We start from the raw sequence: 23745 nt of genomic DNA on the forward strand, positions 1-23745 counted from the left end.
CTTGAGGGGATTCTTTACTCGGCTTCTTCTTCAGGGTCTGCTCTCGGAGTCTTTTCCTGATTTCCTAACCTCTTAAGAGTCGTCTCTGACCCTCATTACAATAACTGGATTAACAAACTGAAATTGCTCCCGGAGCAGGACTGTCCATTCCCCCAGACAAGCCTCTCGAGAGAGGAATTGTCCTCCTGGTCATCAGAATGTCAGCTTCAAGATCACACCAAGGGTCATCTCCAAAGACTGTCTCATGCTTGCCAATGTTATTATTCTACTGAAAGGTAGGCCAAGGGGCCAAATCTTTCCTCTTTCCCCATTATTAAACGGACTTCATTAATGAGTACACATTTGCACTCAACCCAAGCAACAAGGAACAGCCCCATGGAACAAATAAAAAATGCTATAATTTATAATAATTAAGTCCACAGATATTGACCTACACTAATCAATACAGTGGCCACCAGCTACATGTGGCTGAAACATGGCTAGTCTAAATTGAGATGTGCTATAAGTCTAAGATACACACTGGAACTGTGATGGCTTGGTACAAAGAAAAGAATGTAAAATATCTCAATAATTTCTTTTTTAATGTTTATTTATTTATTTCGGGAGAGATCATGTGCGAGCAAGCACATATGCAAGCTGGGGAGGGGCAGAGAAAGGGGAAGAGAGAAAATCCCAAGCAGGCTCCCTCTGTCAGCACAGAGCTTAATGCAGGGCTCAAGCTCACAAACTATGAGATCGTGACCCGAGTTGAAATCAAGAGTCGGAGGCTTAACCGACTGAGCCACTCAGGCGCCTCTCTCAATAATTTCTTAATATTGATTGCGTGTTGATAACATTTTGGGTATATTGGGTTAAAGAAATGTTATTAAAATTAATTTCACCTATGTCTTTATGTATTTTTAATGTTTCTTCTCGAAAAATTTAAGATTACATATGTGGCTTGCGTTATATTTCTATTGGACAGACGCCATTATACCTTGGGTTTGGCATACCCTGCGAAGAAAATCTGTCCCTTTGTCAACAGTTGCCAAATGACAGGCACAACTTCCAAGGACAGCCACTCTTAGAGGAGCAATCAGCAGTTCATTGAGCAGGACTAAGGAAACTGGAAAAGGGTTCATGGGCGAGAGTAGAAGTCGTTCCTACAGCCTCAGTTTTTACAGGAAGACAGGAGCTACAGGACACGTTCGAGTCCCCTTCCAGCTCCCGGCTCTTCCACATCGCGGTCACTCAAGTTCAAAAGCAAATAGCACTGCCACAAAATTGAGTGGGTCCACCAAGGTCTTTGAGAGGACAAAACAGGGAAGCGGAGCCCCTGCCACCGTGCAATGTCACCGTTGCCTGCTCTCTCTTCTGCCTGGGCAGGGCAGAGAAATGACCTCCTGCTGAAGCTATCCCAAAGACTAACAGAAAGCAGGGTGGTCTTGTCACAGGAGAAGTACCAAATGACCTTAACGGGCATCAGTTCAGAAGTGCTCAGACACTCCCAAAGGGAATACGGACAGTGGCAAGGCAGGCCCTCCACTACCCCGTGAGTAGAACACTCAGCAAAGTGCGGTCCACTTCGGATTCCGGCTGGCCTTTGACACGCGTCAACCCATCCACATTCTCTTCTCCCAGCACAAACTTCCCTTCCAGCCTGAGAAAGTTCCAGTTCCCTGCAAATGAGGATTACTTTGCCTTCATATCAGAAGAGGACAAGAGTAAGTAGGCACTCATCCAAAAAGCCAGAAAAGCCACTCCTATAAGTCTAATTCCCAGAGGCTGCGAATATGGTTTCCTCTGGCCGCAGGAAGGGCGCGAACACTGCCTTCCCTTTTGAACCAATAGACAAGGTTCACTGCCACTGAATTAAGTCACATTCTGATGGCAGAAGAGGAAACTCACGTGGAAAAAGCACTAAACCCGGAGTCAGATCCTGGAGGCAAATGGGCTCAAGTGATGATGGCGAAGGTTAGAAAAACCAAAACACTGGCTCTGTATTCTGGCTCCGTCACAGCTGCTAGGTGACTCTCTAACATACAGACCACATAAGTGCCCAGTGCCAATCCACCTACTAAACATTAGCAGAGCTTATTTTTTTTAATTTCCTTTTTTTAAAATTAAAAAAAAAATTAAAGCTTTCCTATTTTCCTCCCACACCGGTTTCCGACGGTCCGGTGTTTTACAGCATTTCTGTCATTGTTTTTGCATCTTTTCCTATTATACTATGGCATGAGTGAGGACTACAGATGGGGAAGCTACTGCCGTGTGGTGACATTTATTGCACAAGAGATACTCCTCACTGTATCCAGAAAGGACTACTCTTTCCCTGTTTATCTTTTCAAAGTAAAGTCAACTGATATAATTGCCTTTATGTCCCAGCAGTTGGATTTCCTGGCAACTGGATTTAAATATGCACTTCTTTGCTTATTGATTTTTAGATCCCTGGAGCCTACCTAGCAAATGGTATCGTCATTTATTATCTTTCTCCTCATACCACCCTCCCCCTGCCGTATTTGGGTAACTCCAGATTAAATTCTACTTTTCCTATCGCCATAAATCACAAATGTACCTTGTAATGTTTTGAGCATGAGGTACCTTCACACAACAAAATAAAGCCCTTGCAACATGATTACGGTGCTTACCAGGCAAAGCAACGGAAAACAAACCAATTTACGTGGCATGTATTTTCACACAACTTAAAGAAGTAAGAAAATAAAAATATGTGTTGGTTGTCATTTAAACATTTCATCCCAACATAAATTTAATTTTTTAATGTTCATTTATTTTTGAGAGAGAGAGAGAGAAACAGAGTGTGAGCAGGGGAGGGACAGAGAAAGAAGGAGACACAGAATCTGAAGCAGGCTCCAGGCTGTGAGCCGGGGCTTAAACCCACGAACCATGAGATCATGACCTGAGCCGAGGCCGGACGCTTAACTGACTAAGCCACCAAGGCGCCCCTGGTCCCGACATAAATTTAAACGACAAACAAGAAAAGGCATCAAAAGCATGACAAGTTTGGGTGAAATCAAAGTCTGTTTCATAATTTATGAGTATTCTCTTTCCCTTTTATTCATTGAAATGCTTAAAAATTAAAGGAGCCCAGAAGAAGTTCGGCTCATAAAAACATTAGTACTACTCCTGCACTTGGATTATAACTGAAACAGGAAAAATGAATACATAATGAACTCTGCAGTATAAATTGATTTTCAAATGTATGCTATTTTTATTTGTCTGTAAAGTGGTGGTTGCTTGTCTCTAGGCTACGATTACATAAAACAAATGTCCCAGGATTAGCTTCCCTCTCTTTAGTTGTATTTCACTGGGAGCTACTCCCTCCTTCCGGAAGCTTTTCATAGAACGGGTGCTGGTATCCCTTCATTGTCTTCAAAGGGTTTGGAAGAAAAGTGATCACAGCAGCTTACAGTCAACAAAGGCTGACTTTTCCCATCATGCTTTGTGGAAGCTTAGAGTCCAACTAAGAAGTTGAAGAATCAGACCCATTTAAATGTTAAAGTTTTCTTGGACGCTAGACATTTATCAAATCTAGTTTCCTGGCCACTGTTGCCATAGCCATTTTGCCATCAGAAGATGTCATTAAGGAAAATGTCACAAGCAATTAGAATGACCACTAAAATGAGTTAGATTTGCTAGAAATATCTCCCTTTCAAATTTCTAACTCACATTCACTAATCAGGACCTGCCCATTTCTAAACGAAGATCTTTTGATAGCCTAGGATAAGTTAATAGAACTCTAATGACCTGGGTGTTAAGCTTTTTCATCTGGTGGTAAAGCTGAGAAACATTAAGGTCCTGAATTCTGAAGATGCAATTAGTTGAAATTTAATGAGCTGCAGAATGATAAATGACAAGGAAATGTAACTTTATATTTACAATTTCCTGACAAGATGAACTTTCAAACACAGCAAACTGAGCCCTACCCCAGGGCAATTTAACCTTTAAAAATACAAGCATGTGGAGGTAAGAAGTGGCATTTGGAGATGTACCTCTTGAAACTGCAGTGGTCTTCCAATTTAGCAACAGAAGCAACTTCAAATCCAAGGTCACTGCTTTGATTTGGATCCAAATGACCCTTAGAGCTGGAAGTCCCGTTCATTGAAATAATGGTTTCACACAGGAAATCCACCCCTGCCCCCACTGCCACACACACACGCCCCCTCGCATTCTCTCTCTTGTGCACATTTAGTCTTTGAAAATATAGCTTATATATTTTGTGGAAGGCAAGAACTATAACCAGACAGAGAAAGGGAGGTTAAAAACATATTCAGATTTTTCTTTAAAAAAAAATATTTTTGGGGGGCTCCTGGGTGGCTCAGTCGGTTAAGCGTCCGACTTCGGCTCAGGTCATGATCTCGCTGTTCGTGAGTTCAAGCCCCGCATCGGGCTCTGTGCTGACAGCTCGGAGCCTGGAGCCTGTTTCAGATTCTGTGTCTCCCTCTCTCTCTCTGACCCTCCCCCGTTCATGCTCTGTCTCTCTCTGTCTCAAAAATAAATAAACGTTAAAAAAAATTATTAAAAAAATAAAAAAAATATTTTTTTAATGTTTTTATTTATTTTTGAGACAGAGAGAGACAGAGCATGAACAGACTTAACAGACTGAGCCACTCAGGCGCCCCAAACATATTCAGATTTTTAAAGAATCATCACAAGAACAGTGTAATTTATTTATCAGAAAGGCCTAGGGACCAGGGCACAGGGTTCTACAAAGAGCAAGGTATTCAGAGCCAATAGCTCTTATGGAGTACGGGCTGCATTTCCTAGATTCTAGAGATACCCTCCACACCCTACCACATTTTATTCATTTAAAAATCAAGATACATCTTATAATCAATGTATGAAAGTATATGTGTGTGTGTGTGTGTGTGTGTGTGTGTGTGTGTGTGTGATTCTGCTTAAAGAGGAAGGAACATAATACACATAATATAATCAATGGCAATCAGACCGGTGAATTATCTGCAGTTACTAAAATCAAATAGGAGCTCATTGTAAAGACCTATTATGATATAAATGAACAAACCACCTGTCTTGTTTCTGTGATTTTGTCCTTTTTCCTGCCTTTCCTTCCAAGTTTATTGCACCCTATGTGGTAGTTGCTATACTAGGCAACTAAATCAGAACATTTGGTGGAGTGGGCCATGATTAGGGTTTTTGTTTTGTTTTGTTTGAGGCTCCCCAGGTGTTTCTTTTTTTTTTTTAATATTTATTTATTTTTGAGAGAGAGACAGAGTGTGAGCAGGGGAGGAGCGGAGAAAGAAGCAGACACTGAATCCCAAGCAGGCTCCAGGCCCTGAGCTGTCAGCACAGAGCCCGACGCGGGGCTCGAACTCATGAACCGTGAGATCACGACTTGAGCCGAAGTCGGACGCTCAACCGACTGAGCCACCCAGGCACCCCAAGCCTCCCCAGGTGCTTCTAAAGCAAAAGGAGCGATGTACCCCATAACCAACAAGGAAGTGTAGTTTCACAATGGTAAGAGAAGGGCAAATTAAAGGAAGTAAAATGTATGAAGCAACATCTACTCTCTGCCAAGCCTTTTGACCTTACTGCCTTTTTCCCATGACAATTCTTTCATCATCAAAGTTTATTGAGTGCCCGGTATATGTCAGACACAGTGCTAGGTCTTGTATAGAGTGGTGAACAATAAGGTAAGATGACTGCCTTTATTATGCTTATTGTCGATGAGATAAATAGAATTTTACAGCTTTGGAAGTGAAAGGGAAAATTTAAATTCTGACACTGAACACACCTGGATACCACTATCAGGGAGCTGGACTAGAATATGATTTGTAAGGTAAATTTGTTGCCCACCAATAGGCCTATAGGGCCAGGTGGGAAAAGATTATTTTGATGACCTGCTATTTCAGATTATGTCACCAATGTCTACCCGTGAGGAAAAGTGATGGAAGTCTCTGTGAGTAGATGGGTGTCTGTCTTTGCCTCCACGATAATGTCTTGCAAATCTCTGTCATATGCTGAAGGAGTTTAAAGGCATGGCCATACTAAGCAGTCCACATGCTCAAAACATGGTCAATTAAACCTCTGCAAAGCACTAATCACAGTCTGGCTCCTTCAAAATTTTATTATGAATACCATATATATATATATATATATATATATATATATATATATATATGAATATATTATACTGTATCTGAGGTGAGGAAGCGTAATAATAAACAGACATCCACAAATGCACCAGCCATCCTAAGAACTGGTATGTTACCAATACCACTGAATGTACCCAGAGCACTTCTCTGTGCCAACCCTCTGTCTACCCCCCAGAGAGAACCACTGTCCTGAAGTTGAGGTTTAGAATTTCCTTACTTTTGAAAAAAGTTTTGCTACATATATACGTATCTCCAAATAACATATTATTTATTTTGGCTTGTGTTCGTGGTTCGTATTCTTCCATAGCTACGAGTCCTTATGTTGTTGCATTCATCTGTGGTTTATTAATTTCCTTTAATGACAAAAAATAGCCAAAACTATAAAACCCAAAAGAAAACATAGGAATAAATCTTTGTTACCTCGAGTTAGGCACTGGTTTCTTAGATATACTAGCAAAAGCATTAAGTGACAAAAGAAAACAGAGACAAATTGGACTTCACCAGAATTGAAAACTTTGGGGCTTCAATGGACACCACCAAGAAAATGAAAAGACAGTCCACAGAATGGGAGACAATATTTCCAAATCCTATACTGGATGAAGGACTAATTAATATTCAGAATACTTCAAGAACTCCCACAACTCAACAATAAAAAGGCAAATAACTGAATTAATAAATGGGTAAAGGACTTGAAGAGACATTTCTCCCAAGAATTTACAAAAATGAACAATGAAAAGCACATGGAAAGATGTTCAACATCATTAGTCATTAGAGACACGGCAGTCAAAACCACAAAGGGATAGTTCATACTCAAAATGTCAAAGTGTTGACAAAGATGTGGAGAAATTCAAACTCTCATCCATTGCTGGGGAAATTGCAAAATGGCGCAGCCACTTTGGAAAGTTTGGCAGTTCTTCAAAATGTTAGATGTAGAGTTACCATATGACCCAGAAATTCCATTCCTATGGATATGGCCAAGAGAATTGAGAGAGAATTGAAAACACATGTCCACACAAAAACTTGCACATGAATGCTCATAGCAGCATTAGTCATAATAATCAAAAAGTGGGAACAACTGATGAATGGATGAATTAAATGGGGCATATCCATGCAACGGAATATTATTTGGCAATAAAAATGAATGAAATACTGACACAAGCTACGTGGATGAACCTGAAAGTATTATGCTAAGTGAATGAGGCCAGTCACAAAAGGCCACATGTTACGGGCTTCCATTTACAGAACAATGTCTAAAATAGGCGAATCCATAGAAAGGGTAGAGTAATAGTTGCTGGGAGCTGAAGAGAGGGAGAATGTGGGCGTTACTGCTAAAAGATAAGGGATTTTTTGGGACATGACGAAAATGTTCTGAAATTAAATAGTGGTAATATCCTAAAAACCACAGATCTGAACATTTTAAATGGGTAAATTCTGCAGTATGTGAAGTGTATCCTCAATAAAGCTGTTATATAATACAAAGAATTCCTGCGTACCCTTTATGTAGCCTTCAAATTATTAACATCTAACATAATCACCATGAACTCATTAAGGCCACAAAATTAATATTGATATAAACCATTTCCTATTCTACAGATTTTATTAAAATTTTCCATTTGTCACCTAATTAGCTTTTTAGGTCCTAGATCCAATAAAAGGTCACGCATTGTATGTATTTAGGTTTCAAGTCTCCTTAGTCCCTCAGGTTGTGTTTTGTTTGTCTTCTTTTCTTTCTCTCCTCCTTCCTTCCTTCCTTCCTTCCTTCCTTCCTTCCTTCCTCCCTCCCTCCCTCCCTTCCTTCCTTCCTTCCTTCCTTCCTTCTCTCTCCTTCTTCTTCTTTCTCAACCTTCTTCCTCTTCTTTCTCTTCATCCTCTTCCTCTTCTCCTTCTTCGTCTTTGGTTTTTCGTGACCTTTTGACCAGTACTAGCAATTATTTTGTGAAATGTCCCCCAATTTTAGTTTGCCTGGTGTTTCCTCATGATCAAATCCCTCTTAGACATTTTTTGAAAGAATATCACATTAATGTTATTGTGTCTTCTTAGTACAATACATCAGAGGCATATAATATTGATTTGTCTCATTAATGGTAATGTTAACCAAGATCATTTGGTTCCTACATGCCAGGTTTCTCTACTGTGAAGTTACTAATTTTTTCCTTTCATCATAAATATTTTGAAGGGGAATACTTTGAGACGATATTGATACCCTGTTTCTCATCATAGTTTCATTCACTGAATTTAGCATCCATTAGTGATTCTTGCCTGAAACAACTATTTCTGTACTATTTGCCAAATAATGATTCCATTATTCCTTATACATTTAGTAATGGGAATATCCCTCCATCCATTTTTTAATTCATTTGTTCATACCATAATGGACTCTGATTCTAAAGCAATGTGTGTTCTGTTTTATGAAACAGAATAATCCTTATTGTAGGCTTTTGGTAGATTTTTTATCAAGTCAAGGAAGTCTCATACTGTGCTAAACTGAATAATCGCCCTTTCTCAAAGATACTCAATCCTAATCCCTGGTACCTGTAAATGTTACTTTATGTAGCAAATAAAAAAGGAAGAAAGGAACGAAGGAACAAAGGAGGAAGACAAACTTTGCAGATGTGACTAAATTAAGCATTTTGGGAGATTATCCTGGATTATCCAGAATGTCCCTAAATGCAGTCCCTAAAATGCCTCCTTATAAGAGGGAGGCAGAAGGATATTTGACCATATACCAGAAGAAGTCAATGTGACCACAGAGACGGAGATTAGAATGATGTGGCCACAAGCCAAGGAATGCTAAGAGCCACCAGAAACTGGAAGTGACAAGGAATGTATTATCCCACAGAGCCTCTAAAGGGAATGGGTCCTTGCTGACACTTTGATTTCTATTCTCCAGAACTATGAGAAAATAAATTTCTGTAGTTTATGCCATCAAGTCTGTGGTAATGGTATTATAGTAGCCATAAGAAACTAATACAGATATTGTTACCAGTTTGCCAAAAATCTTATCGTAAGTGCATTTTAATTCTATCAAATCCACTTTTCGCATCTATTTAGATCAAACAAAAATGTTTTTCCTTTTTAAAATTTTAGTGTGGTGGGGCACCCGGGTGGCTCAGTCCGTTAAGTGTCCAACTTCAGCTCAGGTCATGATTTTGCAGTTTGTGAGTCTGAGCCGCATCTCAGGCTCTGTGCTGCCAGCTCAGAGCCTGAACCGCGATCCGGATTCTGTGTCTGCCTCTCTCTCTGCTCCTCTCCTGCTTGCACTCTGTCTCTGTCTCTCTCAAAAATAAACATTTAAAAAAGTTAAAATTTTAGTGTGGTGAATTTTACGATAGAATTTCTTTTCTTTTTTTAAAATTTTTAATGTTTACTCAGTTTTGAGAGACAGAGACAGACAGAGTGTGAGTGGGGGTGGGGGCGGGTAGTAGAGATAGAGGCAGACACAGAATCCAAAGCAGGCTCCAGGCTCTGAGCTGTCAGCACAGAGCCCGATGTGGGGCTCGAACCCAAGGACCTTGCGATCATAACCCGAGCTGAAGTGGGCCGCTTAACCGACTGAGCCACCCAGGTGTCCCTATGATAGAATTTCTAATACAAAAGTGTCCTTGTATACACAGGATCAACTAAACTTGATTCATTGGTGGATCAGGTTGTTTTAATATCCTGTTTAGGATTTTTACATACATGCCCATAAGCGAGATTGTTCTAGAGTTTTCCATCTTCTTCCTTAAATGTTTTTGGTAACAACATGATAGTGCCCTAGAACAATTTGAGTAGTATTTTCTTTTTTTCTGTTCTCTGTAAAAAAGTCTGTATAAAATTGGATTAATCTAGTTCATGAAAGGCAGAATTTACATATACAACCCTATTGGTATGGTGTTTTTTTGTGGTGCAATTTTCACCTATTGACTCAATTTATTCAATGGTTAAGGACCATTACGGTTTTCTATTTCTCCTTGAATCAGTGTTTGTAAATTCTACAAATTTTATCTGCTTAAAATTTTATCTGCTTAAAATTTTATCTGCTTAAAATTTGTTGCCATAAGTTTTTTTTCTAGTGATACTGCATTACCTTTTAAATCACTATACATGTAGTTTTCATCCTTTTTTGAACGTTACATTTTTGATACCTAAGTTACACAGATTTACATTTTCATTTGTATTTTTTGGCATTTTAATGTATACCGTTATTTTTGATTTTTAAACTAATTGTATATGGTCAGAGAATATGGGCTGTATGATGCAAATTCTTTAAAATATTTGAGACTTGCTGATTATTACGTTTAGAGATTTATATACATTCATTAAATCAAGCTCACTAATCATATCGTTCAACTCTTCTCTGTCTTACTGTGTTCCATTTTGGTTAATTTCTTCTAACCCGTGAATCTTATTGGCAGCAATGTCTAATCTGTTCTTTATCGCAAGCACTGGGCTTTAAATACAACAACTGTATTTTTCATTTTTAACAGCTCTTACTGGTTCTCCTTCAAATTGGCCTAGCCCTACTTGATGGTTCCTTGTTCATTGCTTATTTTCAACTCCATTTCTATGCGTGTAAATATTTCATACCTAGTTATTCTCTATTCTGTGCCTCATATTTCCTACATCGGAGGTGCCTTGGATGGCTCCACGTTTTACAATTGCTTCCGCTTATCCTCAGCAATGGGTGGCCTGTTTCCCAGCATACTGGGTGATTTTTGATTATGAGATTACATTTGTGTCAAACTTAGCTAACAAAAATCTGAAAGGCCAAAATACAGGTATATTGGCTTCTATTGGTTGCCAGAGTGCACTACCACAGGGGACCAATTAGCCCCTCCATATGTCACCGGCTTCGTGCCAGGCTCTCAGGGTAGCAACTTCACCTTACTGGGGCCCATGGCTCTGTCACCAATTGCAGAGCTGAGGACACTGATTCTCAGGGTCACCCTGTATTATATTACTCCTGCTCCACAGGATTCAGTTCTCTATATTTTGTTTTTCTTTTCTGTTTTTTTTTTCCGTTTTGTTTTGTTTTGTTTTTCCCTTTGAGGTCTCCTTCGGTTAAAAGCATCGCAATCACGTTTGTTGTAATTTGCTCTGAATTTAGTTGTATTTCAACGAAGGGGTCTTTCAGTGTCTACTTTATCATTGTGCTGGAAGCAGAAAATGAGTCTACCTTTTATCAACTCTACTGGTAACTAGCTTTTTCACTAGGCAGACAATCAAGTCTTTTCGCTTTTTAACTCATAAGCTTTCCTTCTTAGAGCAGTTTCGGCATACAGCAAAATAGAGCAGACAAATCCATTACATCCCCTGTCCCCACGTACGCACAAACTCCCCCACCATCGACTTCCCCCACCACAGTGGTACATTCGTTACAACACATGAACCTACACTAATACATCATTATCACTCAAAGCCCCTAGTTTACATTAGGGTTCACTTGTGGTATTGTGTATTTTATGGATTTTGACGAATGTATAATGACATGTCTCCATCACTGTAAGATCATACAGAATAGTTTCACTGTCCTGAAGATCTTCTACACCCTGCCTATTCACCTCACCCTCCTCCCTAACCCCTGGCAAGAAGTGAACCCGTTACTGTCTCCATACTTTTGTCCTTTTCAGAATCTCATATAGTTGGAACATACCGTATGTAGCTTTCTCATACTGACTTCTTTCATTTAAGTCTCCTCTATGTCTTTTCATGGCTTGATAGCTCATTCTTTTTAGCGCTGAGTAATACTGTCCATTGTCTACACTACAGGTCACCTGCTCACCTACTAAAGGGCATCTTGTTGCTTCTAAGTTTTGGCAATCATGAATAACGCTGCTGCAAACATCTGCATGAAGGGTTTTGTGTGGACATGAGTTTTCAACTCACTTGGGTAAATACCCAAGAGTATGATTAGTGCATCATACGGTAAGAGCTGTTTAGTTTTACAACAAACACACAAATGGACTGCCAAGGTTCTGTACAAATTTGCATTCCCACCAGCAATGAATAAGAGTTCCTATTACTCCATATCCTCCCTAGCATTTGGTGTTGTCAGTGTTTTGGATTTGGGTCATTCTAACAGGTATGTAGTGGTATCTTATGGTTTAAACTTGCAATTCCCTAATGGCATATATCATGTTGAACATCTCTGCATATGCGTCCATCCCACCTGCATATCTTCTTGAGTGAGGTGAAGGTCTTAAGACTGGGCCTGGTGGCTCAGTTGGTTAAGCGCTGGACTTTGGTTCAGGTCACGATCTCATGGTTCATGGATTTGAGCCCCGTGTCGGGCTCTGTGCTGACAGCTCAGAGCCTGAGGCCTGCTTCAGATTCTGTGCCTCCCTCTCTCTCTGCCTCTCCCCCACTCAAACCCTCTCTCTGACTCTCAAAAATGCATAAACATTAAAAAAAATTTTTAATTAAAAAACAAAAAGACTTGGGTCCGTTAAAGTCTTTAACAATTTTTTTTTTTTTAATGGGGTTGTTCATTTTCTTATTGTAAAAACTTACAGTGCAGGCTTTCCTACCCTGGCATTGGTTCCTATGGAAGTTTCTGCTTGGATTAAGTTGTGGTATCGGCCTCTTTCTAATTTGTGGAGAAGTGGTTTGCCCTCTGACCTCACTTCTCTCACAGATCTAAGAAGAGTTGTTGACTTTTCAGTTTGTTTAACTTTTTACTTGTTCTTGGGATCGAGTGGTAACTTCTAAGCTCCTTACATGCTGGACTAGAAACCAAAAGTCTGTTAAGTCTTTCTTATTTTTGTGTTTTTCAGGGTTTCCTATATAACTTTTATATATAGCACATGCTTAAGGACTTTTGCTAAAATTTGTTGAACATCACTGATAATAGCTTATATTTTCAAGTACTTTCTAACCATCAGTCACTGTTCTAAGTGTTTTCACATACGTAATCTATTTACGTTCTCACAAGAACTCACCTACAAGTGCTATGATTATTCTCCTTTTATGGATGAGAAAGCTGAAGAACAGAGAGTTTAAGTATCTTCCTCCAAGGGGACACAGCCAGTGAATGGGGAACCAGAATTCAAACTCAAAATATTTGAGAACCCGTGCTCATAACCACCATTCTCTACAACACAGCTGACTCCTAAAATTCCTGATAATATTGTGACTTCGATTGAATCATGAAGAATTCCAATAGTCCAAGAGATTATTTCTCTTCCTAGTTATTTTGAAAACTGCCAATATATTTCAATTTACTGCCCAAAGATCTGAAGTTAATGAAAGAGAATGACTTTGAATACACATTCCCTGTAAGGCATTGCCAGAAAATGATTATATGTTTATGCAGTCCACACAGAAACTGATGTGGCCAGGAGTTCTATTAGTTCCCAGAAACTGTCGAAGGTCTCCTCAGCCCATCAGAGATACTTCGTGTTGCCTAAAGTGAATCTGGTACTGGAACAAGACCTCCAAGTTCCTATGAATAGAAACATGTGCACTGTTTTCTATGACAAATTAGCACTGAGACTTGCATAAATATAACTTTGAGGGTGCTAATGTTTTAAGCCAATGTAGGTTGTTCTGATTCTATTGCATATACATTGAGGTTCACCACCATTAACAGACAAGCCAAAGACCATCGTTGCCCTGGAGGCAACCTCAGCGGTAGCAAAATACATAGCCTGCTTTAGAAGCGCCATTTTGAGTCTGCATTCGGACTGACTGCACATTTTGTTCTCTTTCTTTATGGAAACATGGTTTATCTGTACCACTAATCTATTCTCTTTTTTATCTAACAAGTGATTCAGAGCTTCAAGTCTCAAAAATATTCTGATTTCATTAAAATTTATATCGGTTGGCTTAAGACACATGGGAAACAAGGACAGAGAAGTCTACATATCAAAATATTGGGTCGTTTTTAGTCAATGTAGTCTTTATCAGTTAAGATAAATGGATACTCCATGGATACTCCACGGCAATTAGCCAGTATCAGGAGAGTTTATATTCTCAGGGGAGATGCACGGTCCACCCTATCCTCACGTGGCTGAGAAAAGAACCCTATTCTAGTTAAATGTATACAGTGAGAAAATGTATCTCCCAAGGGCACAAAAAAATGTACAAACTTCCTTATTTGCTCTCCCCTCAAAAAAACCCACTTTGCATTCTTTGATGTTATATTATAGTCTATTGCTTATGCCTTGAAAACACAAGTGTTCAGCTCTTTATGGCCTAATAAATTTGTAGATAAAATCTAATGATTTATGGAAAAGTTCATAAGATATATTTTTGATGTATCACTAATTTATGGAACTTATTTTTCATTCATTCGTTCATTCATTCTTTAGATCTGCTCCAGTGCTGGAAATGACAGCCTGTAATGGCAGTACAGTGTTCTAAGTGTGCCCATAGTTGTAGAGACAACATGGTCTGAGAGCTGGCAGAAGAGGACGGCCAGCTAAGTGCTTTAAACAGGTGTGCAGAGAAGTCTCCAACTGGCAAGCATGAAGGACCCCCCAAAAGAACCAAACGCAAGGATGGCTGAAATTCTGACCTCATCCAGCCAGACCCTTTCTTTCCTAGAAAGCATTTCATGAAGTTCTGCAAATTTGTAATGGATTTGTAGACTGCATGGCATCGGCCTTAGATTATTTTCAGTAAAGGCTGCATGTATGTCTAGGGACTCAAATCATCAAAAAAAAAAAAAAATGGGGCCTTCTAGGTCTGGCATTTTTCAAAACACAATCTAGTAAGGGTATGTGTGGTGATGGACTCCCTTACACGGTAATGACAGCTGTAGCCTGAATAATCCTGAGGGAAAGTATTCCTAATAGAGACATCGTAGACCTGTGTATTCCTCATGCAGAAAATGGTAGTAAAGGGTTTGGGTCAAATTAAAGCAAGATATTTGGAGAATTTTTTGACCAGTGGAACTAAAGTATCCTGAGGTGAGGTTGCCTTTTTTCTAATTTATACAATTTGTGCCGGAGACCAGCTGCCCTGTTTTTGGTTCATCTCAAACATTACTCTTGCCTCTGCCAGGAAATAGAGAGGAAGTGGATCACCTCGGGTGGTGATCTCGATCATGAGCACACTTACCCTGCAGAGCTGGCCCATATACCACGCCTGGGACAGACGATAAGAGCCCAAGAAGATCAGAGAAGGAAGTGAGAATAAAGGAGCAGCAAAGAAATTCACAGGATGACTCTTCCCTCCATCACTTGCTCTTGGTGCCCATCTCTCACGGGGAGAATTCTAGGATCCGTGACCCCTTTGCCTGAATTTTCAGGGCTTCACGCTTTCACTTTCCTTTGGTACATCCAGCACCAAACCAGGCAGAACATCTCAGACAACGAAGTACTTGAATCTACACTCCTCAAGACAGAGACTTTCTCATTCATTGTTTCAACCTGACAGCCTAGCACGCTCTTGGACTTAACATAGATACTGAAAAAACGGTGGCTAAGCAATGGGAATGAATACAATTATTAGGTAAAATGCATCTTTTGGAATAACCAGTTGACTACATTTATTCCTGACTTCGTGGGGATTAATATTATAAAGCAGGCAATAAGGCAAAATCGGCTTCCACAGGCCAATCAACATCTTGGCTCTGCTGTACTTCTTTTCTCAAGAAATGATGAGAGGTGGCATGTGCCAAAGAGAATTCCATTTTAAGGAACTATCAGGGGACAGTGATTTAATTAGAAGGAAAAAAAAAACGTAATTCAACGAAATCAAACAGTAGGGGAGCTGTTATTTACATTTGTAAAATATCTTAAAGATAAAAATATGGCGGACGTCAAATTACAAACAAAAGAAAGTCACCTCTGCTCTAGATAATCTAAAAAGTTCTTGAAATCAACAGTAAAAGAAGTAACCCTCTTACCTTATAATTATCCATGATTTCAGCTAACCATAGCTTAACGGACTTTACTGTATCTTCTCGCATGTACTTTTCAACTTGGGATCCATCACTAAAAGTCCGGTTTCCCACGTGGATGGCTTGTCTCACTTGTGGGAGGGACAAAAATTTCCCATAGTAATTTTGGTCCTCGGGTTCCTGGCGGAAGGAGACATCAGAAAAATATCAGAGAACATGACTTGGTGACAGGAACAACGTGCTGGGAAAGCTTCAAATTTCTCAGAACATAAACCATCATGGACAAGATGAGACATGGCTGTTAACTCTGGTCTCCACCCTGACATTTTTAACTTGGGGGTTGTGAGGTAATTTAAATGTTACTGACAATAAAACTGGATGATCTGATACCTTCAGAGCCTAATAGCCAATTTGCAAATGCTCGATTTTCCTTTCTCAGTAAGGAAACTTCTGCAGTCTATGACTCCAATCAACAGCCCCGCTTGAGGCCAAGACCGGAAAAACGGAAGAGGTGAGATTATCAAAAGCAATTTGCTTCTTGTCGGAGGCTCTTCAGGAGGAGGGTCAAATAGACCACAGGAGCCGGGGCGGTGGCATGGCGGACTAAAAGCTGGGCTTCCTTTTGCATGTTCTTCTGTTTATTAAAACCATACATAGAAAATAATCAGCTAACCATAATTGAAGGGGGGAAATATACCAAGTGTAAAAAAAGATGATACCTTATGAAGGACATCAGACAAAAGAAAAGTTGTCCATGATCCTTATTTAAAAAAAAATATTGCATAAAAGTCTGTGGTATTGAAAAGTCTGCGATATTCATCATACTAAAAGAAGAAGGAGTAAGTGCTATTTTAAAAAATGACAAAAATAATAAAAAAACTTAGAGTTTGAGATCAATAATTTTGTGCATCATCAATTTTTGCTGATTTGTTGAATACATTACTTTGTAAGGGAAAAAGAAATGTAATTACAAATTCTGTTTCTCTCTTGCCTACCATATGTTTTCCTCTTGGTAGACTCTAGATCCAAAACCACAGGGTTAGCAAATTCTATTGAAATTAGCTTTGTATTTTATTTATGAAATAGTTAATAAATAAGGCAATTTTAAAAACAAGATACATTGTCATATACACTAGACAAAGACTGTACAAATCCAAATCCCCACTTTGGCTCCCTTGGTTATATTTGATTAATTCTTCACAAAAGACATCAACTTTGGCCTGCTTTTATGAAAGAAAACTACTTGAATACTTTAAGAAATATTCCAGAGAGCTTTAAGTGAGGGCCATACTAAGCGCACAAACCTTCTTAAGTTAAAAGTAAGACAAAGCAAATATTTTCATAAAGGCTTTGGCAGTTTTGATTATCCAAGCTGCCTTAAGTACAGAACAAATAATGTGGACACTTTCAAGAAATTCACTACAGTCTTGGCGTTCTGGAACCTAATACCCAGAACTGCAATCCTGGCCTATCCTTGACAAAAGAACTTTTGTATCACAAGTTCTACTGGGGGGAAACTGTGTTAATCAGAGATTGTTCTGCGTTATCTGAAATATCATACATTCTTGATGGTCAGATTATAACATATACAACATCAGTGGGGGAAAAAATCCTACAGATTAGTAGACCAAATAATGCACTACAGTTAGGACATATTTATCTAGTATAAAGTCAGCTATAGTATTTCTCTCTCTCTCTTTTTTTTTAATATATGAAATTTATTGTCAGATTGGTTTCCATACAACACCCAGTGCTCATCCCAAAAGATGCCCTCTTCAACACCCATCACCTACCCCCCTCCCACCCCCCATCCCAGCTATAGTATTTCTCAAGTTGAAGGACGTTTGGTGTTACCAGAAGGTTTAAGCAAACACTAGTATAGTTTGTAAACTGTTGCACTCATTACCTTGCATTGTAACAGGTTATAGTAACTAGGACATCCTGTGACGTTCTGGAAGTAAGAAGGGTTGTTTGTTAAGTCACCATCTAGTAGTTTATCCAGTACCTAGGTCAGGAGAGAGGGAAGAAAGAAACAAGGAAAACATCAGGGTAGGTAAAAACGTACAGACATTTGTCATTGCGTTGACACTCCTCCATTGTTTTGTTCAACAACCTTTTATCGCACATCTTCTCTGTGCTAGACACTGTCTCAGGCATTGGGGACATGGCCCTGTGAACACGACAGAGCAAAAGTCCTCCCTAATGTAGCTTATATTCTAGAGGAGGACAATAAGCAAGCACTCATAGGCAAAACATGCAGTAAGGTAAGCGTGAGAAGTCCTAAGGAGAAAAGTAAAGAGAAGAAGAGTAGGGAATGTCATGGGGGTGTGTGGGCCTGTGTGTGTGTGTGTGTGTGTGTGTGTGTGTGTGTGTGTGTATGTGAGCATGGATGCCGCAGGGAGGAGGAAACAGAGGTCTCACTGAGAAAGTGGCATTTGAGTAAACACCTGTTGGAAGGAAGGAAGTAGACCATGGAGACATCTAGGGAAATAACATTCCAGGCAGGGGAAACAGTGAGCCCAAAGCCCCGACTGTGGGAGTGAGCTTGTCGGGAAGGACAGCCGTAACACGGATGGCTGACCACTCACCCACAGTTTGAGGAGAGAGGGCAGAGGGTATGGACAAATGCGCAGGTGCTTGGAGTTGGTGGAAGTTCCCTTTGGACTCCTGACCTTAAAAAGTGGTCATCAGCAGAGGTGAGAGCGGTGGTTGTGTGCTCTTCTCCAGTCACGTGCAGCTGCACAGAGGCGGGCGTGGGGTGCTAGAGTGGCACTTGTAGCCAGGATGGCGGTCCAGCCAAAGGAGGTGGACTGACCTTGAATTTCAGTTGGGTAATTAGAGAAGCTAAGATTTAGAGGGGTTAAGGATCCTGAAACTGTAGTAGGATCAATGGACCGGAAGACAGTGGGGTTGCAGGACGGTTATTTGAGTTTGTATATTCAGAAAAGTGAGCTGGCACAATGGGAATCTGAGATCGTGGAGTGATTTTCAGATTTGTTTTTGGGAGGGGGACTGAACAGCTAAGGTAAAGAGGAGAACAAGATCACTAAAAGAGAGGAAGCTAAAGAACTAAGGGGCCAGGTATTAAAAGAGTCATTCATGCAGATAGTGTGATCACTAGAAACAATGGCAAGCATGATACCCTTGAGAGAGAAGGACAGTGAGGCAGGAGCTATAATACTCAGAGGATGAGAAGGAGAAAGCCAGAGGGTTGTAGGTAACTACAACAAGAAGTGGTGGGTGGTGGGGCGCCTGGGTGGCTCACTCAGTTGAGTGTCCAACTTCAGCTCAGGTCATGATCTCGTGGTCTGTGAGTCTGAGCCCCGCGTCGGGCTCTGCGCTGACAGCTCAGAGCCTGGAGCCTGCTGCGGATTCTGTGTCTCCCCCGCCCCTCTCTGCTCCTCCCCCCGCCTCTCAAAAATAAACATTAAAAAAAAAAGTGGTGGGTGGTATCATGTGAGGATATGAGAGTCAACACTCAGAGCTTCCAGAAGGATATGATCTAGAAGTAGCACTGAGGATCAAGGACACCCCCTCTAACCTCCTAACCAAGTGCCTTACAGAGTAGGTAAGAAAGAACCCAGCCCCTGCGTGGGGGGTGGGGGGGGGTGGGGGGTGGGGGGTGGGGAGAGCGGCAGCAGCAGGGCTGAAGCAGGCTGTGGGGTAGGGCAAGAAGATGAAAGGGATTGTCATAAAAGAGATTGAGAACACTGGGACGTTTTGGGATGAGGAAACTGAGTCTGTAAGGAGCTCTTGTAAAAGGATGAATTTGGCACATTTTCAAAATCGATGATCAGGTGCGATTTTAGGTTTTCTTACAAGGAAAGAATATAGGTTACCAGTATCCTAGTTCTACAGGGGAGGAAACAGGCACACAGACGTTAAGCCACTTGCCAAGGACGCCTTACTAATAACGTCAGACTTGAGATTCAAGCCCAGGCCACGCCTCTTCAGCCCATGTGTTCTACCACACACACCCTAGCTCCCCAAGGGTCACACTGAGGTCTCTCCTAGTCTTCAATTCTTTCTGGCCATGCTCTTGGGTTTAATACAAAATTTTATTATTGCATTAGATTCGTTTTCTTTATCAAAGTTAATTAATCCAAGTTACTAGGGCCACAGGCCTAGGGACCATGTATGAAAATGATCATCGCTGTAGAAAGGAGAGGAGGCAGTAAGTATGCTCCAGCAATGCCACGGTCGCTCAGGACCACTGGCTCTGGCTGTGCAGATTGTGCACGTCATGGGGATGCCTGGTGGAGGGGTGAGAAGGGCCAGAGAACCAGCCAAAGTTCTGCTTGCCAAGCTGGATAACTAGGTTTGGGCTGCATTTGGAGAAACAGCCATTGTGTGAGCCATGTCATGGCTCATGTATGAGATAGCTCATACAATGGTGGTGTCCACTTGCCAAGTCCTGAATCCATAGGACTATGTCAGCCCAGAGGGAGACGCCCTTTTCTAAATTGTCCATGCAGAGGGAACACTGTAGGCCAGCGGTAGTCCTGAATGGATGCAGCATTTGGGGTATTTATCTTTAGAAATTATCAACACCAACGGAAGATGAATTCAATCCTTAAGCATGGATCTGATTTCAGAGTAAAAAATCATTTGTTATCAAACAAATAAAGAAGGTGGGTGGTCCAGACCTGTGAAATCCAGTTTCTGGTTGAAACTTGCTTCACAAAAAGAACTCTGTGATCCAGAACATTGACATGATAAGGGAGACAATACAGGACCAGAGATGGGCCACTGTGCACCTTGCAGAATGTCTAAATGTCCCAGGATTTTTATTTTTATCTTTTTATTTAAAAAAATTTTTTTAATGTTTACTCATCGTTGAGAGAGAAAGAGCATGAGCAGGGGAGGGGCAGTGAGAGAGGGAGACACACAGAATCTGAAGCAGGCTCTAGGCTCCACACTGTCAGCACAGCCCGGCATGGGGCTCAAACTCACAGACCACGAGATCATGAGACCTGAGCCGAAGTCAGTGCTTAACCGATTGAGCCACCCAGGTGCCCCTGTCCCAGGATTTTTATAGACTGCCTGAAACCACAGGAGAAATACTGGGGTGGGAATGGTGTCGGGGTGGGGGTGGATTCTAGCTCTAGGCCTTCCAGAATCTATTAAGTGGCTTCTGGCAATTGAAGGCAGGCCCTCTGGGCCTTAGCCTCCTCCCCAAGGAAGTGTGGACGTGTGTGTGTGTGTGTGTAAGGGCAGAGGATGATCTATAAAGTTCCCTCCAGCTCTGAGTTACCGCTCTTTGATTAACTAAATCATTTTAAGGGACCAGAGCATCAAACAGGCTCTATTATTTAGGCCTGTGATTTTGACATTTGTATTCTCTCGGGTCTCAGGATTTCTTGGGAGACTTCTATCGCATATACCGAAACACATTTGACGAGTACTTGCTTACTTTCCCAAGTACCATTTTATCTATTTCCCTTGAAAAAAACAAAGGTTTTTATGTTAATTCATCACTCCAAATATTGGACCGATGGTCACAGAGACATTGCATACCTTCAAAGATTTCAGGTTTTGTTGTTGTTTTTGTTTTCGTTTTGTTTTGTACTGTATTTTGGTGTCTTTCTGCATTTTTTTTCCTGATGAATCTAGTTTGGCAGAAACTCTAACCTTATAGGGCATCTCCTCATTACCTCCGAATGCAAAGAATAACCTGAACTTGTCAACTGTTTCACTAAACCTGTGGATGCTCAGGCTACCGCATCATGCATCATGGACATCTTTTCTGCTTTCCTTATCCCTCAGGGCCAATCAGATGTTTTTCCTCTTAACATCAATAATTCTTGGATGCTTCCTCACAAACACATCAAATATCTCACTTGCTTATTGGTCTCACATGATGTAAAATTTGATATTAATTTTAAATTCTAACGGTTCAATCCTTTCACCCTTTCCGCTTACTACAACAGACAGCCTAACACTAGACTGAAAATAGTCATCGCAAGTTGAAAGGCAGCCCTCCCTGTCCCCATAAGATCCCTCTTCCTTGGCATTGACAATTGCACAGGATTCTGAATCCACACTCTGTAGCCACACCAGGCGCCCTTACTTATAAAATGGAGCATTTTATATTTGTTACCCCCTTCTAAGTTTGTATGTCTCTCGTTTTGATCTGAACCAGCTGACTTTCAGTGCCTAGAAGACTGCTAATACCAGGCCTCAGCATTAATGATACAGGATGTGCTCCCAATAACAAAAAGACCGAAGTCCTCAAAATGCAATCCTTGCCTCGTTTACTCGTGTAGAAAACATGATGGCTCTATGGCAAAAGCAGCAAAACAAAACAAAAAACAAAACAAAACAAAAACCCTTCAGGAAGACTGTGGATACACGGTCTTTGTGTGCACTGGCAAAACCAAATCAAACCCAAACAAAACCCCGAATGTCTTACTATCTAGTATACAGTCTCAGATTTGAAATAACTCTCCCCCCAACAAAAAGGGTGAGGAATATACCCATATTATTTGATCCTCAAATTCAGCTTTGGGGAAGTAATGTGACAATATTTACAAACACCAATGGCCCTCTGTAAAAGGTGCTGGTTTCTATACTTCATAACCTTTGTTCCTGACGCACAGGAACGTGTGACATTTGTTACACACTGGGGCCACTTCTCCAGCTGAAACACTGTGTGTGGATAGAGCATAGGTTGAAGCACATGCACCCACTTTCTGGGTAGCCTTTCTTCTGATTTCCTTGTGATAGGGTATGCCTTTAGGGCTACACAGCATTTAAAGAAATCAAAACAGTTAATGAAAGACACAGTTAGATAAACACTCCAAGGTGATCGAAGGTTTAAAATACAGCCCAAGTAAATTCAAAGAGGCCGGGACAGTTCTTCTCTCCATTTCCAGCCCACACATCTGCCTCCTGAGCTCAGACAGCATCCCAGATAGACCTTCCCTAACAACAACAAAATGCCTGAGTGCCACGGGGATTCTAGGACCCTCCTCAGATGGTTCTCATTGCTCCAGGGCAACGCAGGCCCCAGAACTCACTTCAAAGGCTTGAAACCACCTCTCCTCCCTGATGTATTTCACGCAGTCATCACACTGCTTCTGGAAGTACTTTCTCTGCTTCTCATCCAATAAGCCAATTTGGTACAGGAATGTTGCATAGCCCCCTATGATCTGAGGAGAGAAGAGAAACACAAATGCCACACGGAGAGAAAGAGAGAAGTTAGGGACCCACTTGCTTGATGAAATAACCCTTTGTAATTCATCGAGTGGGTACTGAAATTAGCCAAGCAAGACAATTACACACACACACACACACACACACTCACACACACAGATCTCACAGAACACACAAACACGTACACAACACGTACAAACATACACAATACACATACCACACACAATGCCCACACATACCACGAGCATACACACACAACCCACATGTGCACAAAATTCACACAAACGTATCACCCACACGTGCGTGCCCCACATTCGCACTCACACCCAATCTAGGCTGACATAGGGAGTTGACAGCTTAAAACATTTTGTAAAAATTGGAAGATTTCAATCATTAGAAAATCAACTGGGCAACACTATTTCCTTCTACCAAGTTAGGTCTCTAAGGTAAGAGGAGCCTCCATTTGACTAAAGGGGATTTAATCTTTTCAGGGACAGAACAGAAAAGAAAAAGGAGACACCTACTGATTCGGGATCAGAATACGCATCCCCAATAGCAACTCCTTTCAGATTGATTTTCGTTGTCATCACGGGGTTCAATGTATGGATATAGTGTGCAAGGGCTGGCACGTACTTCCCTGCGTAAGACTGAGAA

The 23745-nt window shown here is 40.9% G+C and overlaps 1 protein-coding gene across 4 annotated transcripts in view; it reads right to left on the reverse strand.

The window, feature by feature from the left end:
- CPVL (carboxypeptidase vitellogenic like) overlaps positions 1–23745 on the reverse strand; it is a 129640-nt gene that overhangs the window by 44625 nt on the left and 61270 nt on the right. For 3 of the 4 annotated variants that reach the window (XM_060632797.3, XM_078441078.2, XM_060632795.3), the window contains exons 8-11: positions 23616–23738; positions 22956–23087; positions 17843–17941; positions 15943–16116 (exon numbers count right to left, since the gene is read on the reverse strand). In XM_060632797.3, coding sequence (XP_060488780.1) covers positions 15943–16116; positions 17843–17941; positions 22956–23087; positions 23616–23738 — 528 coding nt within the window. The remainder of the gene's footprint in view (positions 1–15942; positions 16117–17842; positions 17942–22955; positions 23088–23615; positions 23739–23745) is intronic. The other variant, XM_060632799.3, reaches the window with a different exon arrangement.

The sequence above is a fragment of the Panthera onca genome, chromosome A2 (assembly GCF_046562875.1).
Source record: "Panthera onca isolate mPanOnc1 chromosome A2, mPanOnc1 haplotype 2, whole genome shotgun sequence".
NCBI classification, from domain to species: domain Eukaryota; kingdom Metazoa; phylum Chordata; class Mammalia; order Carnivora; family Felidae; genus Panthera; species Panthera onca.